The sequence below is a fragment of the Saccostrea echinata genome, unplaced genomic scaffold, assembly GCF_033153115.1.
Source record: "Saccostrea echinata isolate AGI-Se365-2 ecotype Australia unplaced genomic scaffold, CSIRO_AGI_Sech_v1 ptg000056l, whole genome shotgun sequence".
NCBI classification, from domain to species: domain Eukaryota; kingdom Metazoa; phylum Mollusca; class Bivalvia; order Ostreida; family Ostreidae; genus Saccostrea; species Saccostrea echinata.
Genome location: NW_026889805.1, coordinates 8,981,953 through 9,009,181, shown reverse-complemented (window position 1 = coordinate 9,009,181; position 27,229 = coordinate 8,981,953). Strand labels below are relative to the sequence as shown.

General features: G+C 34.4%; 2 protein-coding genes across 2 annotated transcripts in view; both read left to right on the top strand.

The window, feature by feature from the left end:
• The window catches only part of LOC133173118 (low-density lipoprotein receptor-related protein 1-like), a 135,071-nt gene extending 125,516 nt beyond the window's left edge, over positions 1-9,555 (top strand). Inside the window, 5 exon segments of the mRNA XM_061308049.1 lie at positions 790-907; positions 1,572-1,736; positions 1,934-1,951; positions 5,569-5,686; positions 6,970-9,555. Coding sequence (XP_061164033.1) covers positions 790-907; positions 1,572-1,736; positions 1,934-1,951; positions 5,569-5,686; positions 6,970-7,137 — 587 coding nt within the window. The 3' untranslated portion in view covers positions 7,138-9,555.
• Positions 9,556-16,574: 7,019 nt separating this feature from the next.
• LOC133173342 (uncharacterized) lies at positions 16,575-26,794 on the top strand. Its single transcript, XM_061308332.1, has 12 exons — positions 16,575-16,884; positions 17,293-17,431; positions 17,523-17,679; positions 17,766-17,952; positions 18,370-18,841; positions 19,000-19,058; positions 23,974-24,062; positions 24,162-24,289; positions 24,449-24,601; positions 25,193-25,329; positions 25,435-25,541; positions 25,622-26,794. Exons 1-12 carry the CDS (start codon positions 16,764-16,766, stop codon positions 25,703-25,705), a joined length of 1,833 nt encoding a protein of 610 aa, XP_061164316.1. The 5' UTR covers positions 16,575-16,763; the 3' UTR covers positions 25,706-26,794.
• Positions 26,795-27,229: the final 435 nt, after the last annotated feature.

Sequence of the window (27,229 nt, the reverse complement as noted above, 5' to 3'; positions counted from 1 at the left end):
ACTGGGCCAGAAAAGCTGAAACTTATGTGGAAGCATCCTTGGGTAGTGTAGATTCTAAATTGTTAAAATCATGACACCCGGGGGTAGTGCGGTGCCACAATAGGGAATCCAAGTTTTACCTTGAAATATATAGGAAAAATCTTGAAAAATCTTCTTCTCAAGAACCACTGGGCCAGAAAAGCTGAAACTTATGTGGAAGCATCCTTGGGTAGTGTAGATTCTAAATTATTAAAATCATGACACCCGGGGGTAGGGCGGGGCCACAATAGGGAATCCAAGTTTTACATTGAAATATATAGGAAAAATCTTGAAAAGTCTTCTTCTCAAGAACCACTGGACCAGAAAAGCTGAAACTTATATGGAAGCATCCTTGGGTAGTGTAGATTCTAAATTGTTAAAATCATGACCCCCGGGGGTAGGGCGGGGCCACAATAGGGAATTCAAGTTTTACATTGAAATATATAGGAAAAATCTTGAAAAATCTTCTTCTCAAGAACCACTGGACCAGAAAAGCTGAAACTTATGTGGAAGCATCCTTGGGTAGTGTAGATTCTAAATTGTTCAAACAGGACCCCCCGGGGTAGGGCGGGGCCACAATAGGTATTACAAGGAGGGGGGGGATCTGGTAAAGAACAGCATGGCCAAAGTTACTTAGGTGAGCGATGTGGCCCATGGGCCTCTTGTTAGTTATTTTTCATAGAAGAGGGAATGACAGGTATGTTAAGTAAGAATAATTAAGAGAGAAGAGATACTGTGCTGGACATGATAAAAACTTCTTTTTCTTAATAGATGCAGAAGGGAATGCAAAGTGTAATTGTACGATATTCTACTCCGGTAGTAGGTGTGACAATTGTACTTGCTTAAATGGAGGAAAATGTTTAGAGAAAAATGGAAAAACTTCATGCAGGTATGGCATAAAGACAGGGAGATTGGTAACGTAAAAAAAAGTTTTCTCTTAGTAAGACTGGAGTAGAAATTCTCTTAAAGTGTTTTATATACTATTAAGGGATTGATTGATTGTATATTGTTTTACGTCCCATTCGAGAATTTTTCACTCATATAGAGACGTCACCATATACCGGTGAAGGGCTTCAAATTTTGACCTTTACTCGGCACTCAGGGCCATTGAGCAGTGAGGGATCTTTATCGTGCCAATGCCTGCCGTGACACGGGGCCTCGGTTTTTAAGGTCTCATCCGAAAGACCCGCAACTTTCACTTCAAAGTGCCGAGCGCATGGCGAAGGAACAGTTGCTACCTATTTTTTATCGACTTAGGTCTGTCGCGGCCGAGATTCGAACTCACGACCTCCCGATCACGAAGCGAGCGCTCTACCGACTGAGCTACCGTGAACGGTACTATTAAGGAAATATAGAAATTAATACATTTTGTTCTTCATCCAAATCATGTAAATTGACTTTGTACTGAGGTATTATATCCACAATACAAGGCAACATTTTTCATTGAGAAGAGCACAATAAAGAAACTGACACTTAGGGGCACCATGTTTATCAAAATCTTTTTTTGTTGTTCCAAAGTTTCAATTTTTGAATATGTACTTTAATTTCAACAGCTGTCCTTTAACTTTCACTGGACAATTGTGTGAACATAAAGCTGAGGAAAGACCCATGTCACAATCTTCTGATTCCACGGGCATTGTCATCGGTGTTGTCGTCGCAATCATCCTTATCATTGCTGTCATCCTGATCATTATTGTCATCATTGTCAAGAGAAAAAGGTAGGGAAAAAGTGAAAGCAGTAAAACATTACCTACTGTACTGTTCTAAACCATGCATTATTATTCCTGAAAATTGTGTATGTATAGATTTAATGAATACATTTGTTTAAAAAAAAGGTTGATTAAATATATAAATAGTATTGTACATTCAGTGATGATAGCATATCATATTTATTTTATTTATTTGTTCTACAAAGACCCAGAAAACCTAAAAGGTAACAGTACCCTCTGCACAAGCGGCTACTTCTCAGTGTTTTACCTATTCCTCAATATTGTATTTAGATTTATTTGCCTTATTTCTTCAAAAGCATGGGACTTATTACTATGATGAAATAGTGTATTTTGGCATTTCTCTTCAAAAATGAATATTTCTTCATGATGGAAAGACACAGATATATATATAAGTGTTCAGTGTAATTTTCATTAATATGCATATATATTATAGCTTTACAGCAAAATTTTATCCTATTTTGTATAACTATTTCTTTTTTTTTCTTTTTTTTCTTTTTTTTTTTTTGATATTGAAACTGGCTAAATGGTAGTTAGTCCCAGCTAAAAGAATACTAGTATAAACTTGCTGTCCTCAATATTTTAGGAAAATGAGTTCAGTTATTAATGTTATCAAAGATTTTTTGTCAAGCATGGAACTTGTTAGCTGTGGTGTGTATAGTATATGCATGGAAAGCTGAAAAATGGGTTGGATTTAGAATAAAATTTAGCTGAATAGCTTAATTGAACTATCAGTATTCATAAGCTTGGAAAGAAAGCTGTACATCTTGGATGAGCTGCAACTACAAACACTCATAAGCTTCTCAGTAAAGGTGGAAAGCTTAAATGAGCTAGAAGTGCTCAGTTTAGTTTTTTTGACCTGAATTTATTGTTGTTGCTATTGTTAACTGTTGTTTTCTAGTAAAGCTAAAGCATTCTTCACATAGAATGGTCAAGATAGCTCTGTAGTACAAATTAATGGTCAGATTTTGATTGAAAGTAATGAGCTTCTGTATGTGGCTACAGTGATCCCCCGTTATAACGCCAACATTTGTACCTTGGTCATTTTGGCATTATAACGGGGGTGGCGTTATATCGGGGGGAGAGAAATGACGTGCACAAATAAATGAAAAAAAAATTATTATCAATGTACTACATGTATTTCAAGATTTTAATGCCTTTATATCAAATAAACAAATATAAAAGCTTACGTATGCTTGTCAGAAAATCACTTTTTTTTTGAAAAACATATCAATTGTTGATTGTTTTGATGGTTTTATTTTAATAGCTAATCGCAGTAAAAAGTTTATTTCAGATTCAGTTGTTGATTCTTTTGATTCTAAATGCCGTAACAAACATTCAAGTCCCTGTCTGGCCTCTACGTATGTAGGAACACGCGGAGCTTCTTCTTCACTATCGTCCTCTACCTGGTTTGTATTATCGTCACGGTGCGCCACGGTTGACGATATTTCGTCATCAGTAAGTGATTGAGAGGACTCGGCATTTTTGTCCAAATTCAAAAATTCTCGGACGGTCAACCTCATGTCTGGATCCAAATCTAGCGAGTCTTGAACTTGTGACAAAGACACCGTAAGGTCATAATCGTCGACAGGTGTGCTATTTATAGATCGATTTTCATCCGTGACTAACCCGCTGTGGATCCAACAATTTCTAATCGTGTCGGGCGTTACACTTTCCCATGCTTGTTTAATAAAGCGAATACCTTCACTTAATAATACTTTCGGTGCATTATTTTTGTCAAAACAATCCACTAAATAGTGCAATTGTAGTTTTCGATAATGTGCTTTAAATGCCTGAATAATTCCAGCGTCTAATGGTTGTAAATGACTCGTGGTGGTAAGGGGGAGAAAGTGAATTTTTACGTTTGTCAATTTTGGAATAGCATGACTCGGGGCATTGTCCATTATAAGTAAAACGTTTCTATTTTGCACACGCATTTTTCTGTCCAATTTCAGAAGGAATTCTTTGAAAATTAATGAGGTCATCCACGCTTTTTTTATTAGCGGTATATTCAACAAAGAGTTCATGATTAAAGTTTTTAAAGCACCTTGGCTTTAAATATTTTCCAATTACAAAGGGCTTCATTTTTTCACTACCGTCCGCGTTACATACAAGTGCTACAGTAATTCTGTCCTTGGATTTTTTAACACCCTTAGTAGCATCCGCTGTTGTCAAAGACCTGTCTGGTAAGATTCTATAAAAAAGGCCAGTTTCGTCAATGTTAAAGATGTTTTTTAAATCACAGTTGGACATTGCTTCTCTAGCTTTCACTCGTCCGTCAAAAATGAGATCTGGATGAATTCCTGCACTTTCACCAGATATAACATGGCAGGAAATTCCATGTCTGGTTTTAAACCTATTAAGCCACCCATTTGAATATTTGAAATCGCGAACACCAAGATCATCACCAAATTTTTTTGCTTTTAATTTTAAGATGTCGTCAGTCACTGGAATATTTTTAGCCCTCGCATTCGAAAACCACATGTACAGAGCATCCTCCATGTTTTCGTGATGGGCCGAACGATGCCGTTTTCTTGGGGTAGACGAAACATCGTCAGCTTCCCTAGCTCTTTTTTCCCCATGTTTGAAGAATATCACCTACAGTCCGTCTTTTCACATCAATTTTCCATAGTTCCGTAAAATAATTTGAATTTCTTGCTGCGAACGCTTTGGATTTTTTTCGTGATATTTAATGATTTCCAGTTTTTGTTTCAATTCCAAGATAACGCGTTTTAATTTCGGCGAGTCAGCCATATTCAGACTTCAAAAAGAAGAGTAAAGATTTGAACTCAAATAATTATGTATGTAACTTATTATCTACTCCAAACTTTGATAGCTGGAAGATTAATGGCGGATAATTGCTTAAGACTGTTCACTGAAATTCTCTCCCCGATGATATAATTGGCGGTAATTATCGGGGGTGATTATAACGGTAATGGACAGATTTGTACCTGAAATACGTTGGCGGATGGCGATAGGCGGGGGTTGGCGGTAAAACGGGGTTTTATATAGCGAGGAAATCGGGACTTGACTTTTTTTTGGCGTTAGGCGGGGGTGGCATTATAACGGGGGGAATTATAACGGGGGAGCACTGTATATCAAAATTCACAAGCTTAAAGAGCATGGCAACAAAGAATGTTTCATCCATCTGCACAGCAATTTTGACATTCCTCATGATGATTCTGTATAAAATTTTGCACTACCTTCAAGACATCCTCTATGACAACCTTGATTTTTAATTAGTTAATCTACTTGAAAAATCATCTCTTAATTGCTTTTTAATGAAAATATGTATCAGGCGAATAGATTGACTTTTTACCTCACCTGAGCTCAAAGCTTGGATGAGCTTTCCCAATTAAATTTTAGGGCTTATTTAAACAGCAAAGCATGACAATTTTTATTAATCTTACCATTTCATTTAAAACTGAAATCAAACAAAATGGTTATAAATATCTTTCCTTTTTAAAAAAAAAAACTTTTAAGAGTCGAGATGATATAAAATTTCCAGTTGTATATATGTGGCAAAATTATCTATGTATAAACCAAGAGTTTTCCACAACAAAATTTTTATATAACGATATAAACAAAGATGATCAGACTATATCTTACAGAACACTCTCACTTCCTTAACAAATTGATATGTCACAATTCAAGCATGATTGGAAACTTCAGACTCCAGTTATTATCAGGACACTCAGTACTTTCTTTGTCTTTATGATAGCAGTGTTTCCTATTGCATGTTTTATATACTATGAAATTGCACATACATAGAAATGTCTTTTGATAAAATATAGATAAGCATGGTAGTTTTTTTCCCTTACAGCAGGAATCCCTTCAAACACCAAAGAATGAATGGGATGGATGTCCCGAATCCCATGTATCGGGAACGGGAATCAGATGAGGAGGGCAGAGAAATGAACCCTCACTTTCTACAGGAACATGTATGTATATAAAACAAATCTCAAGATATCTACAGTAACCAAAGTCCAATTATTTGCTTTATTCTTGTCCCCACCATTGAAATTTGGAGCATATAGGCTTACCCATCCCCACATATGAACTGTAGATACATGTATCAGCCTGGGTAGAGCTCCTGACTGGAGCAAGCAATATAGTAGTTATGGCTATATGGAACATGGATATGAGCTTGAATAGCTAATGTGTTGGAGCACCTAACTAGTAGTGCAGGGGCACTTGGTTCAATTACCAGTCCAGCCATAAATTTCCTCCTTTACGTTATACAATTGTGCAATAACCTGAGAATGTTTGGATTAAGTTGTTTATATTATGCTCTATAGATTATTCTGATTATGAGGTCACCTGGAATTACTTATGGAGTTAGAGGGAAGGTAGGGCATGTCTTCTGTTACTAGAGGGAAGGTAGGGCATGTCTATAGTTACTTGAGGGAAGGTAGGGGATGCCTGCTGTTACTAGAGGGAAGGTATGGCATATCTACTGTTACTGGAGGGAAGGTAGGGCATGTCTTCTGTTACTAGAGGGAAGGTAGGGCATGTCTTCTAATACTAGAGGGAAGGAGGGCATGATTTCTGTTACTAAAGGGAAGGTAGGGCATGTTCTCTGTTACTAGAGGGAAGGAAGGGCATGTCTTCTGTTACTAGAGGGAAGTGAGGATATGTCTACTGTTACTAGAGGGAAGGTAAGGCATGTCCTCTTTTACTAGAGGGAAGGTAGGACATGTCTATAGTTACTAGAGGGAAGGTAGGGCATGTCTACTGTTACTAGAGGGAAGGTAGGGCATGTCTTCTGTTACTAGAGGGAAGGTAGGGTATGTCAACTGTTACTAGAGGGAAGGTAGGGTATGTCTTCTGTAACTAGAGGGAAGTAAGGATATGTCTACTGTTACTAGAGGGAAGTTAGGGTATGTCTTCTGTTACTAGAGGGAAGGGAGGGCATGTCTACTGTTACTAGAGGGAAGGTAGGGTGTGTCTTCTGTTACTAGAGGAAAGGCATGTCTTCTGTTACTAGAGGGAAGGTAGGGCATGTCCACTGTTACTAGAGGGAAGGAAGGGCATGTCTTCTGTTACTAGAGGGAAGGTAGGGCATGTCTACTGTTACTTGAGGGAAGGAAGGGCATGTTTTCAGTTATTAGAGGGAAGGAAGGGCATGATTTCTGTTACTAGAGGGAAGGTAGGGTATGTCTTCTGTTACTAGAGGGAAGGCAGGGCATGTCTTCTGTCACTGTTACTGTATTCTATTTTGTAGGAGAATTTCGCTAATCCTATGTATGACCACCGCCTTTACCAAGCAGAGAGTACAGATGTACTGCTACCAAAGGAGAGTGATCAAGAAAACAATATTATTGAGGGCAACGGCAATCTGCGGATATATCGTAAAAAAGACAAAAATAAGGGCAAAGGGGGCAAAAAGTGAATGGTGCTGCATGTGACAAATGCTTATAACTTCATAGATTTGGACTCTCCCATAAGAGAGAAAGCTGTCATAGAAATGCCTAGCACAGTTTGCTGTTTGCTGTTGAGATTTACGTGAGAAAAATTGACTTTGCCAAAGATTTCTTTAAGTAATGTTAATTGCATTACAAAGAAAAATTGATTGCAATGTGACATGATTGTTTTGTAGGTTGTGAATTTTAATCATCAGGGAAAATAATCTCCATTTTTTATTTTATCCTTTTTTCATGGTTTGTGAACAGACAGGAGTCCTAGTGACATGTTTACAAATCTTCCTGAGGAAGGAAATTGAATTATAATTTATTCCTGTGTTTGAGGTCATTTAAAAGAAAAACTTCTTCATTTGGAAATTTATCACAGATACAGGCTATAAAAAATAATCATATTGTCCGAAAAGAAAAATTAAATATAAAATTTAATATGCATTAATTAAAGCTCATAAGGCTTCCACAAATTGACAATCCAGCATTTTTGTTTTTACAATGGTGCTAACCAAACTTTTATTTTGGAACAAGAGTGAAAATATTTTTTACAGTTATTTTGATATCAGTTAAACACAATGTTGACTACTTAATAATGTTTAAAACTGTTTAATATCTGTTGTGGTATAATGCATTAATAGATGTTTAATAATTAATCAGATGACAGTGTTGATTGGAGAATTTCTTTATTTGATTACAAATGTTGTTGTGAGTTTAGAGTTTAATGCATTGTTTAAATAGAGTTATTTTTATTAAATGCACATATGAGTGGGTATACAAGTCATATCATTACATTTTTTTCATTGACTTAGTTTCTGATTTATACATATTTTCATTATGCCACAAAGCAAAAAAAGCACTGTATGTGTGTTTAAGTATTTATACATTTCATCCATCATGAGTGCAAAAAGTGTGTTGAATTTCATTTATACCTGTAAATACCTGTAGTTCTCTACCTTTTTTTAATTAAAAAAAAAGTTTGTTGTTCACTGAAAATTGAATAAAGGGCAAAGTGTATAAAGAACTGGCATGAATTAAATTACATGTATATGCCCTTGTATGAAAACAAGTTAAGTGTTGTGATTTATTAAGTGCTTACATTTATAGCTATTTCATGTGAAAACCACCGCTTGTATTAATCACAAATCAAATCATTACAATCAAATATTAGATGCCAAATGTGGATATGGCTTATGTTGCTTCTGACTCTCGGTCCAGCGGATCAAAGCAGCGAATGGCCTCTGTTGATCTTCTCCTGACTGACTTTAAATCTGTTGGCTTCAAGCTATGCAATACCAATGAAGCATTATTGATGTTGTGACATGAATTAACAGTATTTTCAGGGTTTTTTGAAAATTTTCCTCACAGAAACAATGAGCATGTTACTGATAAAAGCAAAGAAAAAAAAGAGACTTTTGGTTTGCAGTTTGTAAGATCTGCTGTTTGTATAATTCTAATCCGGTGAGTAAGGATCTGAAGTTTTACTGTGCTCGTAAAAAAGTTAATTGTTTTGAAAAGTATTTAATTTTAACTTAGTTCATACATTCCAAAAACTTCCTACAATGTAGTTTATCATTAAGGACCACAAAAAAACAGCCATTGTTAGGTAGTCTAGAGGATATAGCTTTAATGTATTCCACAGATATTGTTATACACAGATTTCTATTTTATATGTTATTTTTTCGGCCTATTGGTCATACTTAGAAGGTATACCAGAAACCTACCAAACATATCTATAGTATTATAAGTGTGCTGATGTGTCATCTTTGTTGTCATCGTGTGTGTGTTTTTATGTGTGTTCCCATGGCTCCATTGAAATCTGAAATATGTTGGGGTTTTTTTTATCCTAATTATTTTACCTGTACATGTGTATTTTACTCTTGTAAGTTGACATTCTAGGTTGAGCGATCTTGTCCTGAAATTCAATGATTTTGTTTTTAGTTTATTATCATATTGTCCACTACAATTGTATACTGTTTTTATGATTGTGTAATATTTCCCAATATGCTGATTTCTGTAAGTGAATATGTTATTTCAATCATATCATGTGGTGTCCCTTAGATTCACAAGAATATTGAGCCCTGGTACTATAAATAATTGTTATTCATTGTGTACAAAGAGAATATATTCTTCGAACCATAAAGTTCACTATGTAAGCACAAATGCAATGTTAATAAAGTGCTTGATAAATATTGTGTTTGTAGATTGTATACTAAACATTTCATGTGATGATCTGAAAACATCTTTATTTTTAGTTTATTATGATTAGTAATTATAAAGAAAATATCTCCTTTCATTATATGTAACCCCATTTTTGTACATTCCATGTTATTTCTTGTGCTTTTCTCTTTGAGAGAAATTATTGAATACAAACTGAAATAAATTCTGCTCTAGGTTAATGTGCGTCTTAATTATTTGTTATTGAAGAACACTAAAAATTTCCAAATGGAAAAAAAAGCATGTGTCCCAGCAGAAGAAGATGGGCATCTCATCACTGATGCCTGTCAACAGAAAGAGGGTGATGTTCTCTAGAAATATAAATAAGTTATGCATATCTAAACTGCTAGGCTTTCATAGGGCATCATGGCCTAAGTAACGTCTACAATTTAGACATAGACTTTAGTAACGTCTACAATGTAGATTTATAGGCTTTAGTGACGTTTACAGTGTAGAGTTCAGTGACGTCTACAATTTTGACTCGTAGGAATTAGTAGCGTCTACAATTTAGATTTATAGGCTTTAGTGACGTCTTCAATTTTGACTTGTAGGCTTTAGTAGCGTCAATAATCTAGATTTATAGGCTTTAGGGATGTCTACAATGTAGACTTATAGGCTTTAGTAGTGTCTATAATCTAGATTTATAGGCTTTAGTGATGTCTACAATCGCAGTGACAATGTAGACTAACAGGCCTTAATAAAATCTACATTGTACACTTGTAGGCATTTTTAACGTCTACATTATATACTTAGGCTTTAGTAACGTCTACAATGTAGGGTAAGTACCGCTACAATGTAGACTTATAGCTTTAGCAATGTTTACAATGTAGACTTTTAGGCTTTAGTAACGTTTATAATGTAGAACTGTAGATTAAAGTAACGTAAACGATGTAGACTTAAATCATGTAATAATGTTTAGAATTAAGACATGTAGGATTTACTAACGTCTACAATCTAGACTTACATTTGCAAAATTATTTTGTTAAAAACATTCTGATTGTACACACAGGTACTCTGAAGTTGATATAGTTGAATTTTAAAAAAAATGCTCGAGTTTCTGATTGACAATATCTATGTGGTTTTTGGAGACCAGGTCTTCCAAAAATCGATTGGAATTTCCATGGGTACCAGTTACGCCCCGTTATAAGCAGACCTATTTTTGTATTCATATGAAGCACAATTTGTTCAAAATCTAGTACGTGAAAAGAAGAAAACACTTGCTGTGGCCTTCAACTCGACATTTAGATATATCGACGACGTACTGTCAATTAACAATGGTTAATTCCATTCGTATGTCGATACGATATATCCCAGTGAGCCTGAAATAAAAGATACCACAGAGTCTGACTCATCTGTATCATATTTGGATATTTTACTAAAAAAAGACGTTAATGGTAATCTTACAACCAAGCTTTATGAAAAATGTGATGACTTTAACTTTTCAATCGTCAACTTCCCTCACGTATGCAGCAATATACCTTCACCTGCATATGGGGTTTATCTCTCAGTTGATTCGATACGCAAGAAATGTTCTACGTATGAACAATTTCTTAAACGAGGCAAGTTTTTGACGAACAAGCTGATGAAACAAGAATATCAGCAGTCTCGTTTAAAGTCGTCATTTCGTAACTTCTATGATCGATACAATAACCTTGTCAGCAAATACAATTTATCATTAAGTCAAATGCTGACTGACGTTTTTCATACTAATTGTTAGGCCATTATTTACACACTGAATTGTCGACGGATTTTCCCGTTATTACCCGATCATGACAAGGAGCAGACGGCGGGTGTGACCGGTCGGCAGGGGATGCTCACTCCTCCATGGCACCTGATCCCACCTCTGATGTTTTAGAGGTCCGTGTTTGCTCTGCTTCAAAATTTGTATTGTTTAATAGACTTTTGAGCTTGAATACTGTTCGTTATCTCCATACATTTCACATAATAATTCAATAATTAATTCATGTCATTCAGCATTGCATTTTCAATATCCGTCATTAAGCGGCGCTGTATTACTAGCGGTTGCTAAGTTGCACTTGTTGATGAACACATGGACTTTAAGATCACATGAGTCACTCAGTGTCCTATTGCTATCTGTTTTCGTCCGTCATGCGACGTGCGTTGTTTCTCCGGTCGTAAATTTTTGAATAATTTTCAGTTTTGTTGAACCACTAAACCAATTTCAACCAGTTGTGACAGATAGTATCAATGGGTTAATGGCTACAAAAATGGTGAATTTCATGGTCCCTCTTCTCTGGGGCTTGAGGGATGAGGCTAAGACCATCATAATTAGTGTTATCTTTAACAATCTGTTTCTTTACTCCTGGACATCAGCAGTTAAATTGTTGGCATGATTGTACTTGTATGATTATATAAAGTAAGTCAATGGGTGCATGGTTATGATGATCAAGGGTGCCTCTTCCAGAATTGTTTAATTTTCTTCTCTGCCCCTGGGTAATAGAAAAAACAAACTAAGTACATAGTTATAATGAGCAAGGGTGCCTCTTCCAAAATTTTAAATTTCATGGCCCCCGGGTAAGGGGTTCTGATGTTAGGGAGGAGCTCTATTGATTATATTGTGAAAATGCATTAATTCTTTAAAAATCTTCTCTGCTCCTCTGATGAGCATGGATGCCTCTTCCGAAATTGTGATATTTGTGTCCCCATTGTCAGGGGTTCAGGTGGAGGGGGTGTCTGTTGAACATGTAATGCAAATTTATGCATTATTTCTTTGAAAATCTTCACTTCTGCCCCTTAGTATTTAGCAGACAAACTAATTGCATGGTTATGATGAGCAAGGATACCTTTTCAAAGCAAAAAATCTAGGTCAGGGGTTTTTGGTGTTAGAGCAGAGCTCTTTTGAATTATAGTAAAAATTTATTATTTCATTAAAAATCTTCTGTCTAGTCCAACTTTTTTGTCTAGTCTGTCATAATTTTAAGAGTCATCAATAAGGTCTATATGTCTTCTAATCTCTTAACAAAAGGACCAATGAATTCCTCTTGCACTTTTATCAAAGGATTGTCTTATTACCCAGTTTAAAGCTATCAAGAATATTCTAACTGAGAGGAAGCAACCCTGTTTAACCCCAGTTTATGGCAAATGATAACGTCAGTGTCGTTTCATAAATTGTTTATACTTAAGTCTTTGTACAGTGTCTTTATCATGTTAACTGGGATTTTGAAATGTCTTTGTAGTTTCTTTAAACTGATATCAAATAGTTTTTTTTCAAAATCGATGAAGTTGATGTAAAATGATGCTCAGTATATAATAATGCGTACCGTAGCTGTTTGGTCTGTGCAGCTTCTGAATTTGAATTGTGTTCGTCTCTCAATACTTTATCTATTGCCTCTTTTATTCTATAAAAGATATCTTGCTTGCTACACATAGCAATATGATGCCTCTTCAATTTTGGCATAGACTAAGATCTCCCTCCTTTGGTAGTTTAACAGTAAGTCCTTTTAGGGATTCTCTCTGCATCCATATTCTGTTTAATAGTCTATACATATATTCCATTAGGCTTTGTCCTCCAGCCTTCAATGCCTCATTGGTATTTCGTTAAATCTTCCACTTTTTAAAGAAATATATCAGCTGTTGTTACTTCCTTCTTGCTTATCCCCTCTATTTTTATATTCAGGTTTTCCCCTGGTTCAACATTTGTTCCTCTGACGTTGGTCTATTTGGTACGCGTACATCTTTGTTGTGTTCCTTCCATCTTTCTAACTGTTCCTCTAGTTTTAACAACATTTTCCCTCCATTTTTATACCCCCTGCAAACGAAGTTTAGGGGGGGTATATTGGAATCAGCTTGTCCGTCTGTCTGTCCGTCTGTCTGTAGACGAGATTTTGTCCAGACCATTTCTTGGAAACTGTTGCAAGGATTTGTCTGAAAATTTTGTATACTTATTCTTCGCCATATGAAGGTGTGCACCTGGTATTTTCATCATAATTGGATAATTTTTTTTTCATTTTACAGGTGTTTTTTTCATTTTTATTATGTGGTTTTGTCCGGATCTGTTCCCAGAGACTATTGCATAGATTTGTATGAAAATTTGTACACTTATTATTTACCATATGAAGATGTCCTCCTGGTATTTTCAACATTATTTGATAATTTTTCTGCATTTTACAGGTGTTTTTTTTTTCTTCTCATTTTTATTGACTTGGTCATTTCGGGTTCATGTCCAAGGTTTGAGACATAGAATCTAGAACATCTGTACAAAAATGTGAACTACAGCTTAAAACTACTCATTAGAACTAAAAAAAATCACAAAGTATTAAAAACAGTTTTTACGTTACACAGCAGATAGTGTAAATCCATTTGTCCCTTTGGAGTAATGAGTGGACATGCATCCAGTTAAAGATTAATTAATGAGTTCAGTGTGGGAAGCTGTTAGGGCATCTCTGATCAAGCAAGTCTTATCTATATCTCCTGGGAATTGGGCAGAAAGAAATAAAGATCTCTGTTGTCTAAGTCTCTTAATTGTAATTTATGTCTGTCAAAATACATAGTTACTGGAACCAGCCTTTTATTTTTTAAAATGAGTTTGATATAAAGGTATTAAGATCAATTTGATTTTGTATAATTAATTATGATATTTTTTTTTTAACAATCAATTTGCAGAGTGTCATGTCTCACAAAGATGACAGATAGTTGCAAACTATTTTTTCAATGTAATTAAAAAACACTGTAATTACTAGCATTGATGTTTTATTAGGCTGCATCTTAGTTTCATTCATTAAAAAAAATATAATGAGTAATTAAATTTTCACTCTAAATGTTTAAGCAAATTGTGAACACCTCTCATATCTAGAAAACATTAGTGATTTGGTACCTTCTCTGAAAAACCCAGCGGGGGGTATTTGTCCCTTTTGGACAGTTCTAGTTATCTTTGACGGGGTTGGCATTACTAGATCTCTTACAATTATTTAATATACATTTATATTTTTAATAAATGATTAGCATCTAAGCATGTATAAAGAAAATTGTGTATAAAGTTAGATTTTAACAATTTAAAAAACGGAAAGAGCCCTGGAACGATCAAATCTATAATCAAGTTCTCAAAAATAACCCTGTTACTAAAGTGCTACATGTGTTATTTGTGTTCTGTTTTGAAACCGGTAGAATCCCTTTTATTTACAGGAAAGCTTTAACACGTCCAATTCCAAAAGTTGCTACAATTGACACAGGAATACCTTTGAACTACAGAGGAATCAGCTTATTATCAGTCGTTGCAAAATGCTATAGTTCAGTTTTAAACAACAGAATACAGCAATATCTAGAAGATAATGGAATACTCTCTGACACACAGAATGGTTTCCGGCGCAACAGATCTTGTGAAGACCACATATTTACCCTTACCAACCTAATTCAAGACCTTTAATCTACTTTCGTTACATTCATTGACCTTCAAAAAGCTCTTGACTTTGTGAACAGAGATCTTTTATATACAAACTTCAGCTGAATGTAATTTATAGTCCAATATATAATGCTACTTCCAATTTATATTCTGAAACATTCTCTTGTGTGTGTGTATAAACGACTTTCTCACGAAATGGTTTCAATGTTCAAACGGTGTACGTCAAGGAGACAACTTATCATCCATCTTATTCTCTCTTCTTCGTCAACGATTTAGCGGTAGAAATTTCATAACTGAATACTACTGATGATTAAAAGATAAGCCATTTATTATAAGCCGATGGCATTGCCATCCTCAGTGAAAATGAATCTCATAAGCAAAATTATCTTGACTTACCAACTGGTGTAAACGGTGGAGATTAAATGTGAATTGTGCTAAATTAAATGTAATGCATTTTAGAAAATACCATATTCCTCATAGTCAATACAAATTTAAAACAAGAGAAGAATTACAGTGTGTCAATCAATATCGATATTTTGGTGTAATCTTTCACGAGAAGATGACTTTCAATATAGCGGCAGAAACTCTTGGTAAAGCGGGAGGGAGAGATTTCAAAAAATTCATGTGTCGGATTTAATACCTTTGAAAAACTTTTTCAATCTTGTATGCTTCCTATTTTAGATTATTGTTCTGGGATTTGGGGATTCAAAGATATCATTCTTTAGAAGTTGTACAAAATCGTGCTATTCGATACTTTTTAGGACTACATGGATACGCTCCCGGAATAGCATTAAACAGTGAAGTTGGATGCATGGTTAGCACCGACACATAGACACTGGATATACATGATCAGAAGGTGGAATAGATCGATTCAAATGGTACCAAAAAAGTTTTCATCTGGAGCTATCAAAATAATGAAACATGGTGTTCACAAGTGAAGGAAATTCTATATAAACTAGATATTTGCTCTCATTATGATTACCTTCGTATTTGTGATATAAATCAAACCATATATAAATTGTTTAAGCTTTGCGAAGAAGAATGGAAATTGAAAATATTGTCTTTACCTAAATTGAGAACATTTGTGACTTTAAACATAATTTCGAATTGGAACCCTGCGTAAAAATGAATATGAACAAACAACTCTGTAATGGCGCAAGTTAAATGCGGAATCCTTCCCCTTCGGATAGAAACAGAATAGGAAATAAGTCCCTGTCTTAAATCCATTACAAAAGACATGCACTGTCTTCATACATAGATGAAGAGATCTCAAATATGCAGATATGAACCTATAATTATGTTTGAAAACTACTCACTGTGGACCGTCACCTGACTTGTTGCAGTCAGATAAATATACCCCTTGAGGGTATATATAATTATCACAAAATTGCACCAGTAAGCTTTAAGGTTAATAAGAAACGTACTAAGAGATAGGAACACACGTGTGTAAGTACTATGTTTAACTTTTCCCTCGTCATTCTACTTGGTCCATCGCTTCGCTCGGCACCAAATCTCCTGGTACTCGGGAAAAGAGTACTAACGTATACTTATTATGATTCGTGTAAGTTTGCCTCTGTATAATCAATACCCAACTATTTTTGCATATATATCATGACAAAGGATTTAAATAGCATATATATACTAAAGCTTATATATTTTCTAAACGAATTATTAAACATATAATGCTGTACATTTGCAAATATTCACCGAGTGAGTAATTGTCAAGGCTTTGTTTGATTTCTTGCATTTCTCTGATAATATTATCAAACCTACACTGCAAGTGAATAAGGGTTGTGTTGTGTGATTTCATAAAAATGAAAGTTACCATTACTTCCGTTTTTTGCAATGTATATGCCCGGCTCATAACGGGTTGTTAAAGATCGACATCTTAAAAATCATCTATCATCTAGCAATATCAAGATATATTGGGAAGCGCTGACGTCATCGCTTAACTCCGTCTCCCCGTTCTGAACCCCATGCCGAAAAATAAACCCATCCTCTGCAACAGAGAAAATGGCGTCGTGAGTGAAAATGAACACAAACAACAGTAGTTTTGAGCACAGCCCGTCTGTGAGTGAGGATGCTAACAGTTCGTGGGTACAGTCCTGTGAATACGAGCTCACGGCCTTACCCGATCTACACTTGGGGGCAGGTTTGTAAAAGACATATACAATAAAGAAAACTGACATGATTCTATGTTCTTGGTTTCATTGAATGGTGTTTCACCTCGCACCATGTTGTGTATTACATAATAGCAATGTAGAAATTCCACGAGAGGCGAGATTACAAACATTCTTTGCCCGAATTATGTAGCTTTGCTCGAAAATATTTGACTCTCATGGCATATTTTTTATTACGTGTTCATCGTTACTTATGAGTCACAAACATTATAAATGTTCGAGTTTTGCGTTTTGGTTCTTTATTTATTTCTCGAAAACTTAACAGCCTGGTCTTTTGCCTTGAATTACCTGGAATATTGTAAATAAAGTAACAGAAACATTGATTCTGTTGATCTAAGTCCCGATGATTTATCTTGTTTTAATATTTTAACGTCATCCAGAGGGCAGTGTTGAACTTGGCAACCTGGTGGAAGATAAGGAAATAGCGGCACGTGCAGTGGCCTTTGTTGTCAATAGCACCAGGAAGGGAATAGTCCCTCTCTGTGCTGACGTGGCCAATCTTCTGCGAGCCAAAAGAAGGTAAAGAACAAAGGCCCAAAATAGTACTCCTCATGATTTTCATAACTATTAACAAGTGAAAAGAAATCATTTATAAGTAAACTCATTTCAGACTCGAAAAGAAAGTGTTCATCCTGAAGAAAGAGAAGGATTTTCTGCATTCAGCGTCCTCGTTAAGTCGACAGACCAGTCATTCCATAAGTCCAACCCCGGCCTCGTACAGCTCAGAGAAAAGTGCACAGGCAGAGTTTCTGTTTAATCTCCCCTCTGTACGTGTAAAATGTACCAAGACTTGAACATCAAATTTATATTAATTACTCCTTAATATACTCTACTGTTAAACTTCTTTTTACAGGATAGAAACAGGCCATGCTCTCGATGTAGTCAATGCTCAACCATCAGCAGCTCTCCAAATTTTGATAAAAATCGACAAAGACTTTCCAGTCTGCAATACTCGCCTGCCAGTAGCCATGGAGATGAACCAAGCAACAGACGACAATATTCTCTGCGTGGAAAGCGGTCACGGTCTGAGAGCTGTGATGGTAACTTGTCTAGCTTATTAAAATATATAAATAATTGTATGTTTAGTAAGAAATAAAAATTTAAACTAGAAACTTTGCTATTGCGATAATAGCATTTGTTACCCGAACTGACCCCAAGGGTACAGGATTGGAGTTGAAAGCAGTGTAAGCAGGAACTGGTTAAAAATAAAAAAAATATTGCAAAATAAAAAAAGTCTTTTTGTTCAGATAGAAATGAAAGCCATTTTGAAAATTTTGAATACTGCGCACACAATTACACTTAGTTAAAATCATTACTATAAAGTTTCATTAAGATTGTTCAAACCATGTGTGAAAACTCCTTTTGGAACAATAACAATATGTCACCCGACTTTGAATAAAACAAATCAAAACAGAATACAAAATAATCGTTTTCAATAAAACTTTAATTTTTTGCAGCTCTCAAAGAGCATCCTTTTTGTACAACGGAAGCGGAGATCCATGCGCAACCTAAGGATATTGAATTCGATTTCACTGAGGTTAACGTTAATGGACAATTACCAGACGATAATAGTTTGAAAGATGATATTTTCGATTGTGATAACATTGATGATAAGTCAGAGATTGGAAATAAAAATCAAAATGGATGTGAAATGAATGAAATTGAACAGAATACCGAATCTGAAAGAAAATTTACACAAAACGGACAAACTGCAAAATGTGATTCTTCCAATAAAGACGATGCTGAAACGTTGGCGACGGTGAAATCCAAGGGAACAAATTCAAGCAAAAAGAAGAGTGCATCATCGTCATCCGATAGAGATTCAGAAAGTAGTATACAAAACAATGAGATGGATTACAGAGAGAGTGAATTGTCAACTCTAAGTGAGAGACGTGGCTCTGGGGAGCTAGTCGTTGAAAAGTACAAATCGTAAGTTGGAATAGTCAAGCTATGGAACACGATACTATTCTGTGACATTTTCTGTGTAATACTTCGATTAAAAAAACACAAATAATATTTAACTATCATTTATTTCATTAATGTTTATTTTTTAAGAGATAGATCCAAGTTATCGTTTTTCATTTCAGAGTAACAACCACATGTTCTGTGGCAGCAGAGAAAAGTTTAGAAGACAAATTTGCTCAAAGTAAGCACACGCTCAATTACTTATAATCATCAACAAATGCTACAAAGTATTGATGTATTAAATATGTATTTTAAAAATGTCCCAGCTTTATTTTTGAAATTATTTTATTGAATAAAGAAGATGGGGAAACAAGGCGTACAAAATGCCTGTAGCTTCAAATGTATAAAAGTCGTAATCAATACGTGAATTTAGTATTTAAAGTAGAGTTCTTATCATCGAAAGGTATGGAATTATGACAAAAAAAAACTTTTCTGCGGAGAATTCTTCCAGCAAAAATCATTCTATGATTTTTAAAAAATGTGATATTCTTGGGGTTCGAACCCAAGCGTTATAAATCCTGAGTGTCATTTTAAATCATGTTTGTTATATGACTCTTGACTAAATGGACTTCAAATATTTCTCGAAAAGGTACGAAAGTTTTACCATTAAAGTGTATTTTTAAAGTACAGGTATATCGTACCAGGTCTTTGCTCCATGTTTTTGTTAAGCGAAGAAATGTACATTTTTTTCACAGGCACTTGTTTCTGTAATAAATTTTTGACCCATAGTATAAAGACAAGCATGCCATATTTGGTTGTGTAGATAAATTATTGTAGAAGACACAGGTATAAACAGTTTGCCAGTGCATGTCCTCTGAAATTGAAAATGAGTGCGATGCGATTCTGAGGGAGGGGGTACTCCGTGTAATATTCGGAGTTGGATACCTTGTGTTATTATTATACTATGGGTCAAAAATTTATTACAGAAACAAGTGCCTGTGATTTTTATGCATACTTTCAAAAAAAAAAAAAAAAAATAGAGAAGACCCACTTGTATGGAAAAATTGTGTTTTAGTATGAAGAATTAATTATTTTTGCCCTCTTAATTCGGTGTATGTATGCTTACTATGCTACTTTATAGATGAAAAATTTCGATCTGTGATATTGTTGCGATTTGTGAAGATTTTACAGAAAGTTATAAACATAAATGTTAAATGAAATATCAAAGAAAATTTGTCATAATTCAGATTTAATTTTTCATCACTTTTTTATTTCTCGCATTTCGCTCGCCTTTTTCGCCCATCTTCGAATTCATTCAAGACTGGAAAAACAGAAAAGTCTCATATATACTCTCTCCTTGTATAAAAGGTCAAGACAGTGACAACGAGTAATATTTAGTCATGATAATAAAGTACTTATATTTAAAGATGATAATAAAGTACTTATATTTAGTTTAAACCATATTTTATTTGAAAATGACAAGCAGGAAATACAGACAAGTAGTACAAAAAATCAAAAAGGATTCGAAACAAGTTTGAATACTTATACTAAACTGTTTCCTTATTATTATGATTAAGATGACAGACCCTTATTAGATAGTTACAAAACACGGTTTGATACAGAATCAGTGTTGATAAATGAAATAAAACAAAATATTTCTAGTTAGAGCACTTCCTTTAAATTTATTTAATATTTACCATTTGAATAAAAGTACATTTTTTCCTGCAATTTTTTCTCTAAATCTATGGGTGTTTTTCTAAACATTTTTATAAAGCTGTGCTAAAAATAGAATATAGGTCTATAATAGAGGTCCCCACAGGTGCCTGACAGTTTTGATACTGGAATTTATTAGAGGACACATGATGCTAATCAGAAACTATAAAATCAGTCAAAATGATCACAATGCCTTTCATAATAAAATTTGGAATTTGCATGGTTTTCTCGTAGACACGCACTTAAAAACTAATATTTGAAATTGACATACATGATAAATTAGAAATCATGTCGATTCACACAAATGAATGATGTTCTAATTATACAGAAGAAATCTAATGGATTTGTAACTTACATTTAAACAGGATAATAAAGTACTTATATCTAAACAGGATAATAAAGTACTTATATCTAAACAGGATAAAAAAGTACTTATATCTAAACAGGATAAAAAAGTACTTATATCTAAACAGGATAAAAAAGTACTTATATCTAAACAGGATAATAAAGTACTTATATCTAAACAGGATAATAAAGTACTTATATCTAAACAGGATAATAAAGTACTTATATCTAAACAGGATAAAAAAGTACTTATATCTAAACAGGATAATAAAGTACTTATATCTAAACAGGATAAAAAAGTACTTATATCTAAACAGGATAATAAAGTACTTATATCTAAACAGGATAATAAAGTACTTATATTTAAACAGGATAATAAAGTACTTGTAGTTAATGGCTCAGTAGGATGAAGGGGAAAAAGATCAGTAATGAAGATGATCCACTAAAATATTTACTTACACCTATACTAAAATAGAATTTGACCCTTCTTTGACTGCACACATTCTGAATCTTTATAAGATTCCAAATGAGTAAAATAAGAAAAAAACATGTACACTCTATCTTCTGTGTCGTAAAAACTTATATAAAGACCAGACAAAAATACCTTGAAAGATGATATTGTCGATTATGATAACTTTGTATCAATATTAGGATTAATATTTCCTTTTTAGGTCACCTGAGTCACTCAGGTGACCTATTGCTATCCGTTTTCGTCCGTCGGCGTGCGTCGTGCGTCGTCCGTCGTCCGTTAACTTTTGAACATTTTTAACTTCTTCTCCAGAACCGCTTAACCAATTTCAACCAAATTTGGTATACCCGGTATAGCATCTATGGGTGAAGGGGAACAAAATTGTGAATTTCATGGTCCCTGCCCCCCTGGGGCCTGAGGGGTGGGGCTAAAACCACCAAAATTAATGCAATCTTTAAAAAACTTCTTCTTTACTGCTGGACATCAAGCAGTCAAACTGTTGGCATGATTGTAATAAGCATTGAACCCTCTACCAAAATTGTGAAATTCATGGCCCCAGGGTCAGGGGTTCTGGTGTTAGGGCGGTGCTCTATTGATTATATAGTGAAAATGCATTAATTCTTTGAAAATCTTCTTCTCTGTTCCTGGGTATTAAATAAACTAACCAAGTATATAGTTATGATGAGCAAGAGTGCCTCTTCCAAAATTTTGAATTTCATGGCCCCAGGGTCAGGGGTTCTGGTGTTAGGGCGGGGCTCTTTTGATTATATAGTGAAAATACATTAATTCTTTGAAAATCTTCTTTTCTGCTCCTGGGTATTAAATAAACTAACTAAGAACGTAGATATGATGAGCATGGCTGCCTTTTCCGAAATTGTGAATTTCATGGCCCCAGGGTCAGGGGTTCAGGTGTTAGAGTGGGGCTGTATTGATTATTTGCATTAATTCTGAAAATCTTCTTCTCTGTTCCTGGGTATTAAATAAACTAACTTAGTGCATAGTTATGATGAGCATGGTTGCCTCTTCCAAAATTGTGAATTTCATGGCCCCTTGGTCGGGGTGTTGGTGTCAGGGTGGGGCTCAATTGATATATATAGTGAAAATGCATTAATTCTTTGAAAATCTTCTCTCTCCTGGATATTAAATAAACTAAGTACATAGTTATGATGAGCATGGCTGCCTCCTCAGAAATTGTGAATCTCGTGGCTCCTGGGTGAAGGGTTCTGCTGTTAGGGCGGGGCTCTATTGATTATATAGGGAAAATGCATAAATTCTTTCAAAATCTTCTTCTCTGCTCCTGGGTATTATTCAAATAAAGAAAGTGCATGGTTATGATAAGGAAGAATGCCTCTTCCAAAATTGTGAAAATCATGGCCCCTGGGTCAGGGTTCTGGTGAAGGGGGGAGGGGGCTCTATTGATTTTATAGTGAAAATGCATAATTTCTTTCAAAATATTTTTTCTACTACTGGTAATAAAGCAAAGTTCTTCTTCCAGAATTGTGAGTTCATGGCTCCTGGGTAAGATGTTCTGTTGTAAAGGGGGGGGGGGGGCTTTATTTATTTAATTATATAGTGAACATGCATTTCTTTGAAAATCTTCTATGCTTCTGGGCATATTCGAGGCAAACAGAGTAAAAGTTTTAGTATGCAAGGGTATTTTTATCGGAGACCAATGTGAGAAGTAGTAATTTGGGATTAAAAATAGACATTTTGTTAATAGTCTGCATGGTGATAGTGTTAAATGGGGGACAGATAGATGCTATACCAATTATTCTGTTGATGCTTATCATACTATTTTTCTTGCTTTTGGGCAACATTTAAAGCTTCATTTATCAGTTTATGGATCCTCTAAATTGTTGTATTGTACTCAGGTGACCGTTAAGGCCATTGGGCCTCTTGTTTACTTTTCTAATACAAATTGAATAAGACACTTTTAAACCATTTCACCAATTACTGGAACTTTTGAGTGTTGCTGACAAATACAGTACTTTTTATGAGATGCCTCACTTATTGTAGAAGTTCAGTGCATCAATATGTTCCCCGAATTATCCAATGCTTAAACAAGTACTTGCTTTGGATCAAATTGTGCACCATACATCACTCAGTGTCATTGAAAAAAGTTCCCCATAAATAGACTTTACACGATTTTTTTCTTCAAAGAATAGGACATTTTAAAAGAAAAAAGACTATAGTTTTTTTTATGCAGAATTTGCCCAGAAAATCCTATAAGGGTTTTTCGAGGGGTTTTTATGTGTAGAATGTACTGTATTACATTATTTGTAAATTACAGAATAACTTCCTCACATAAGTATTTGTGGTATATAGGCAAAAGCGAAAATCGAAAACTAGTACTTAATAATTGACTTTTGTTAATTAATGAAAATTATTCATTATATACTAGTATTCGTACTTTTTCTTACACCGGAAAATGTAAATTAAATGAGTCATTGTAACAATTAAATTGAAGACTTTGTAAGAGTGTTTCGAACTGTATACGATTGATACCGGTAATACGAAAATTTGGCTTTTCGTTGAAGCATGCTAGAATATGATTGATGATGAATTTCTAGATCTTATAATTTCTTCCCTCTTACATTTAATCCTAACGAAAAATTCCTTTAAAATGTAGGTATGTTGCTGAATTCAAAACTAACTGAAGAATTAGGTGCTGCAAAGAAAGAAATCGAGATTCTGAAGAAACGTTTATCAGAACTAGAGGTTGGCAAATTTTTAAGCAATAAGAAAAATGTTTTTGGAGTTATCGTTTTTAATATTATCAATTGATCAGACATATAAAATATTCCTATCTTTTTTTAGCCCTACAAGATCGATAGTTGTACATACGACAGACTGATTATTGAAAATGAAGTAGGGGGTACCAAAATGGAATACCTGGAAAAGAAATCGCTTAACAACAATAATCGACAAAGTAAAGGTAGTGAAAGGTAAGGTCTTGCACCTGTACAGGTCAATTCATTTGTTTTTAGGAAACAGCATGCAATTTGGACTAAACTTATTCCACCGCTCCAACTTTTAGAATGTCAAAAACAAGAATGGAATGTCAAGGTTTACTTTTCTTGTGATGTTATTTTTTCTTCTTTAAGGTATCTAAAACATAAGGTGACGCCAATTTCACCATACCTATCCCAGCCCTTGTATGGCTGTAAATGTAGCGCGTGTGAAGCCGTGTTCTCAAGTTCCGAGTATATATGGGAAGCCGACCAAGCTTTTACAGAGAAGAGGACCTTTTCAGTCAGGTCTGGAATTAAAGTGTTTCATCGTTAACTCTTCAAACTTTCAGAATTACTGTACGTATACCTTCTATTAGCTAAAGGTATGTAACTATTGAGTTCATTAAATCTTATTTACATAATTAAATTTTTAATTAACCAATTCACCATATTGTACCATACACAAAATATACTACCCCCAGATTATCCAGGGGCGCTTCGGAGTTTTTTATCTAGTACTTTTTTTCAGTAAAGATTGGAATGTTCCATGTCTTTTTCGTAGACGTAAATAGAATGGTCAGAATAAAGCTACTGCTAACATGTTATTTGCTTCAATAAATTTGGTATAACACATTATAAGTAGGTTACTTAAAAATCCCATTTGGAAGAAAATTATTTAATTAAATCCAAAATGGTTAAATCAGCAGTAAAGTAGTAGTACTAGTTCTTGTATATTCGGAATAACATACAGTTTAAAGACATGGAACGCAAATAAAAATCCTGGGGAACAGGATTTTCTTTTAGAGGCTTTCACCAGAGCAGAACGGCCAATTTTAATCTTAACCCAAGGATTTTATTTTGTAGCAAATTGAATCACCATCGTTTCTTGTTTTATAGTCACAAACTTCATGTACAGCAGAATGACCACGTTGTCGCTAAAGGTGACCGAACAGGCCAAATTCGATATATTGGACATTTGGACAAACAAGGACAATCCAATCTGTTGTTCGCTGGACTGGAACTGGACTCTCCAGGTAAGATGAGCACCCAGTCCAAGGCAAAGAAACCACGGCATTCGCTGCATTATTGTAAGTATGAAATAAAATACATGACGTATACCAAAAACAATCTTTTTGCAGTTGGAAGGCATGATGGAGTCCTGAATGGGAAAAGATACTTTAGTTGTCCCAAGGACCATGGGATTTTCATACCACTTCAAGAAATTATATGTAAAGTTGGAAAGAAGGTAAAGACTGTGGAATTTTGAAATTTTTATGATATGGATGTCTGTAAAGTGCTGTGTCCCGTATTGCGTGTCTCTTTTAGGTACCCAAAAAAACTCCAGGCCGGGAAGAATCATCAAAACTGCATCGAAAAAAGAAAAATGATAGACTGTTAACAAGCAAATAGCGCTGTTGTAGAGAAGGGGTTTCAGCAAATCCAGTCATTAAAGGAGTTAAGATGAAAGTCTATATGCCTTGCACTGCGTATTCAAGTTTATCTTTTATTTTCTGGAAAAAGTGTACATTGAGAAACAAATTAACATCTACTAAAGTCATCTGTATAAGTCATATTAATAGATGAGTCAAAATAGCATTATGTTTAACGTTTCATTGATAAAAGTTGTTACTTCAAAACATATCGAAACTGCTTGTATTGAAGTGAAATGATGATCTTTAGACTTACTTGATTTGTCTAATCATTATTCAGAGAAATGTTTTTCCTAGGTATTAAAATGTGCTGAGTATCGAAACAGTAACTAAAAAGATAAATAAGGTTCTGGAGATAAATTATATTAGTGCTTTATGTAAATGGTTATGCACAGTGCATTTTTGATAAATCAGTCGTAGATTTTTACCATTTTTTAGGGAAAAAACGAGATGTTATTCCATGGACTTCTTTTCATGGTGCGATTAAAAAATGATTGAATCACCTTTTTGATGACAGAAATCATTATAACTCGGTGCATAATGCTGAATAGATTAAAATGTCATTACTTTATTGTGTACAAAGGGTGACGTAGCAACACGTGGTACCAGTTCCTTTGTACGGGTTTTTGCAATTTAAACATATTAAACGTGACATCTTAATTAATCAAGGTATTAATTACTTAAATTGATTTCAAACCACATGTTTTATCGGGTTGTCAACTGTCTATCTCGTCAAATGCCAATAATATTGACCTTAACATTATTTATCTTATTTCTTTAATATTCGAACGCATAATCAGAAAATTCTCGTATTTAATTATTAATGATATTTATTACTTATGAGTCAAATCCACCTTGAAATGTTTTAATTGTTAGGTTTTTTGTCAAATATCAATATAAGTCACGATTATCCCTGAGGTGGTTGTGTCCAGTACTATAAAATATTCTCATAATAAAATATCCTTCCGTTTTCGTATTTTTAGGAAGGATATTTATTCGCTTGTGAGATTCCTAAACGTTCATTTTGTACACAAGATCCATTCTTCCTTCCAATTCTGTTTATTTTTCTGTGAATTCATGTCTTTGATTCGGTTATATATTGCTAACTTAATTGTTTACGAAAGATAGTTTTCGATTATTCTCATAAATCTTTGATCAACTATATTTTTATCATAATATGGTCATAAATACATAAAGTTTCAATAATGTGAAGAGTATCACATGTTTAAAAGCATTTGTTTAAATGTTAAATCAAATAATGCTTTATTCTCCCACCACCGACTACCATCGCATGTTTATAGATCACTGCCAAGTGACTACCATTCAATATTATCTGTGTATAACTCCGTCCAGCTACATACTCTGGTAGCAAACAACAAAACATAACTGCAAACAACAAAACATCACTTTATAATCAGACAACAAACCATCTCTATACAACATCACCATACAAACAACAAAACATTTTTAAACAGACAACAAATCATAAATATACAAACATCAC

What these genes read in the sequence shown, in the direction of transcription:
- LOC133173342 (XM_061308332.1), top strand. Translation starts at nt 16,764, where the DNA reads ATGAACACAAACAACAGTAGTTTTGAGCACAGCCCGTCTGTGAGTGAG. An exon ending in CTTCTGCGAGCCAAAAGAAG is followed by an intron (nt 17,432 to 17,522) that starts GTAAAGAACAAA and finishes AACTCATTTCAG; the next exon opens with ACTCGAAAAGAAAGTGTTCA. An exon ending in GTCGTTGAAAAGTACAAATC is followed by an intron (nt 18,842 to 18,999) that starts GTAAGTTGGAAT and finishes TTTTCATTTCAG; the next exon opens with AGTAACAACCACATGTTCTG.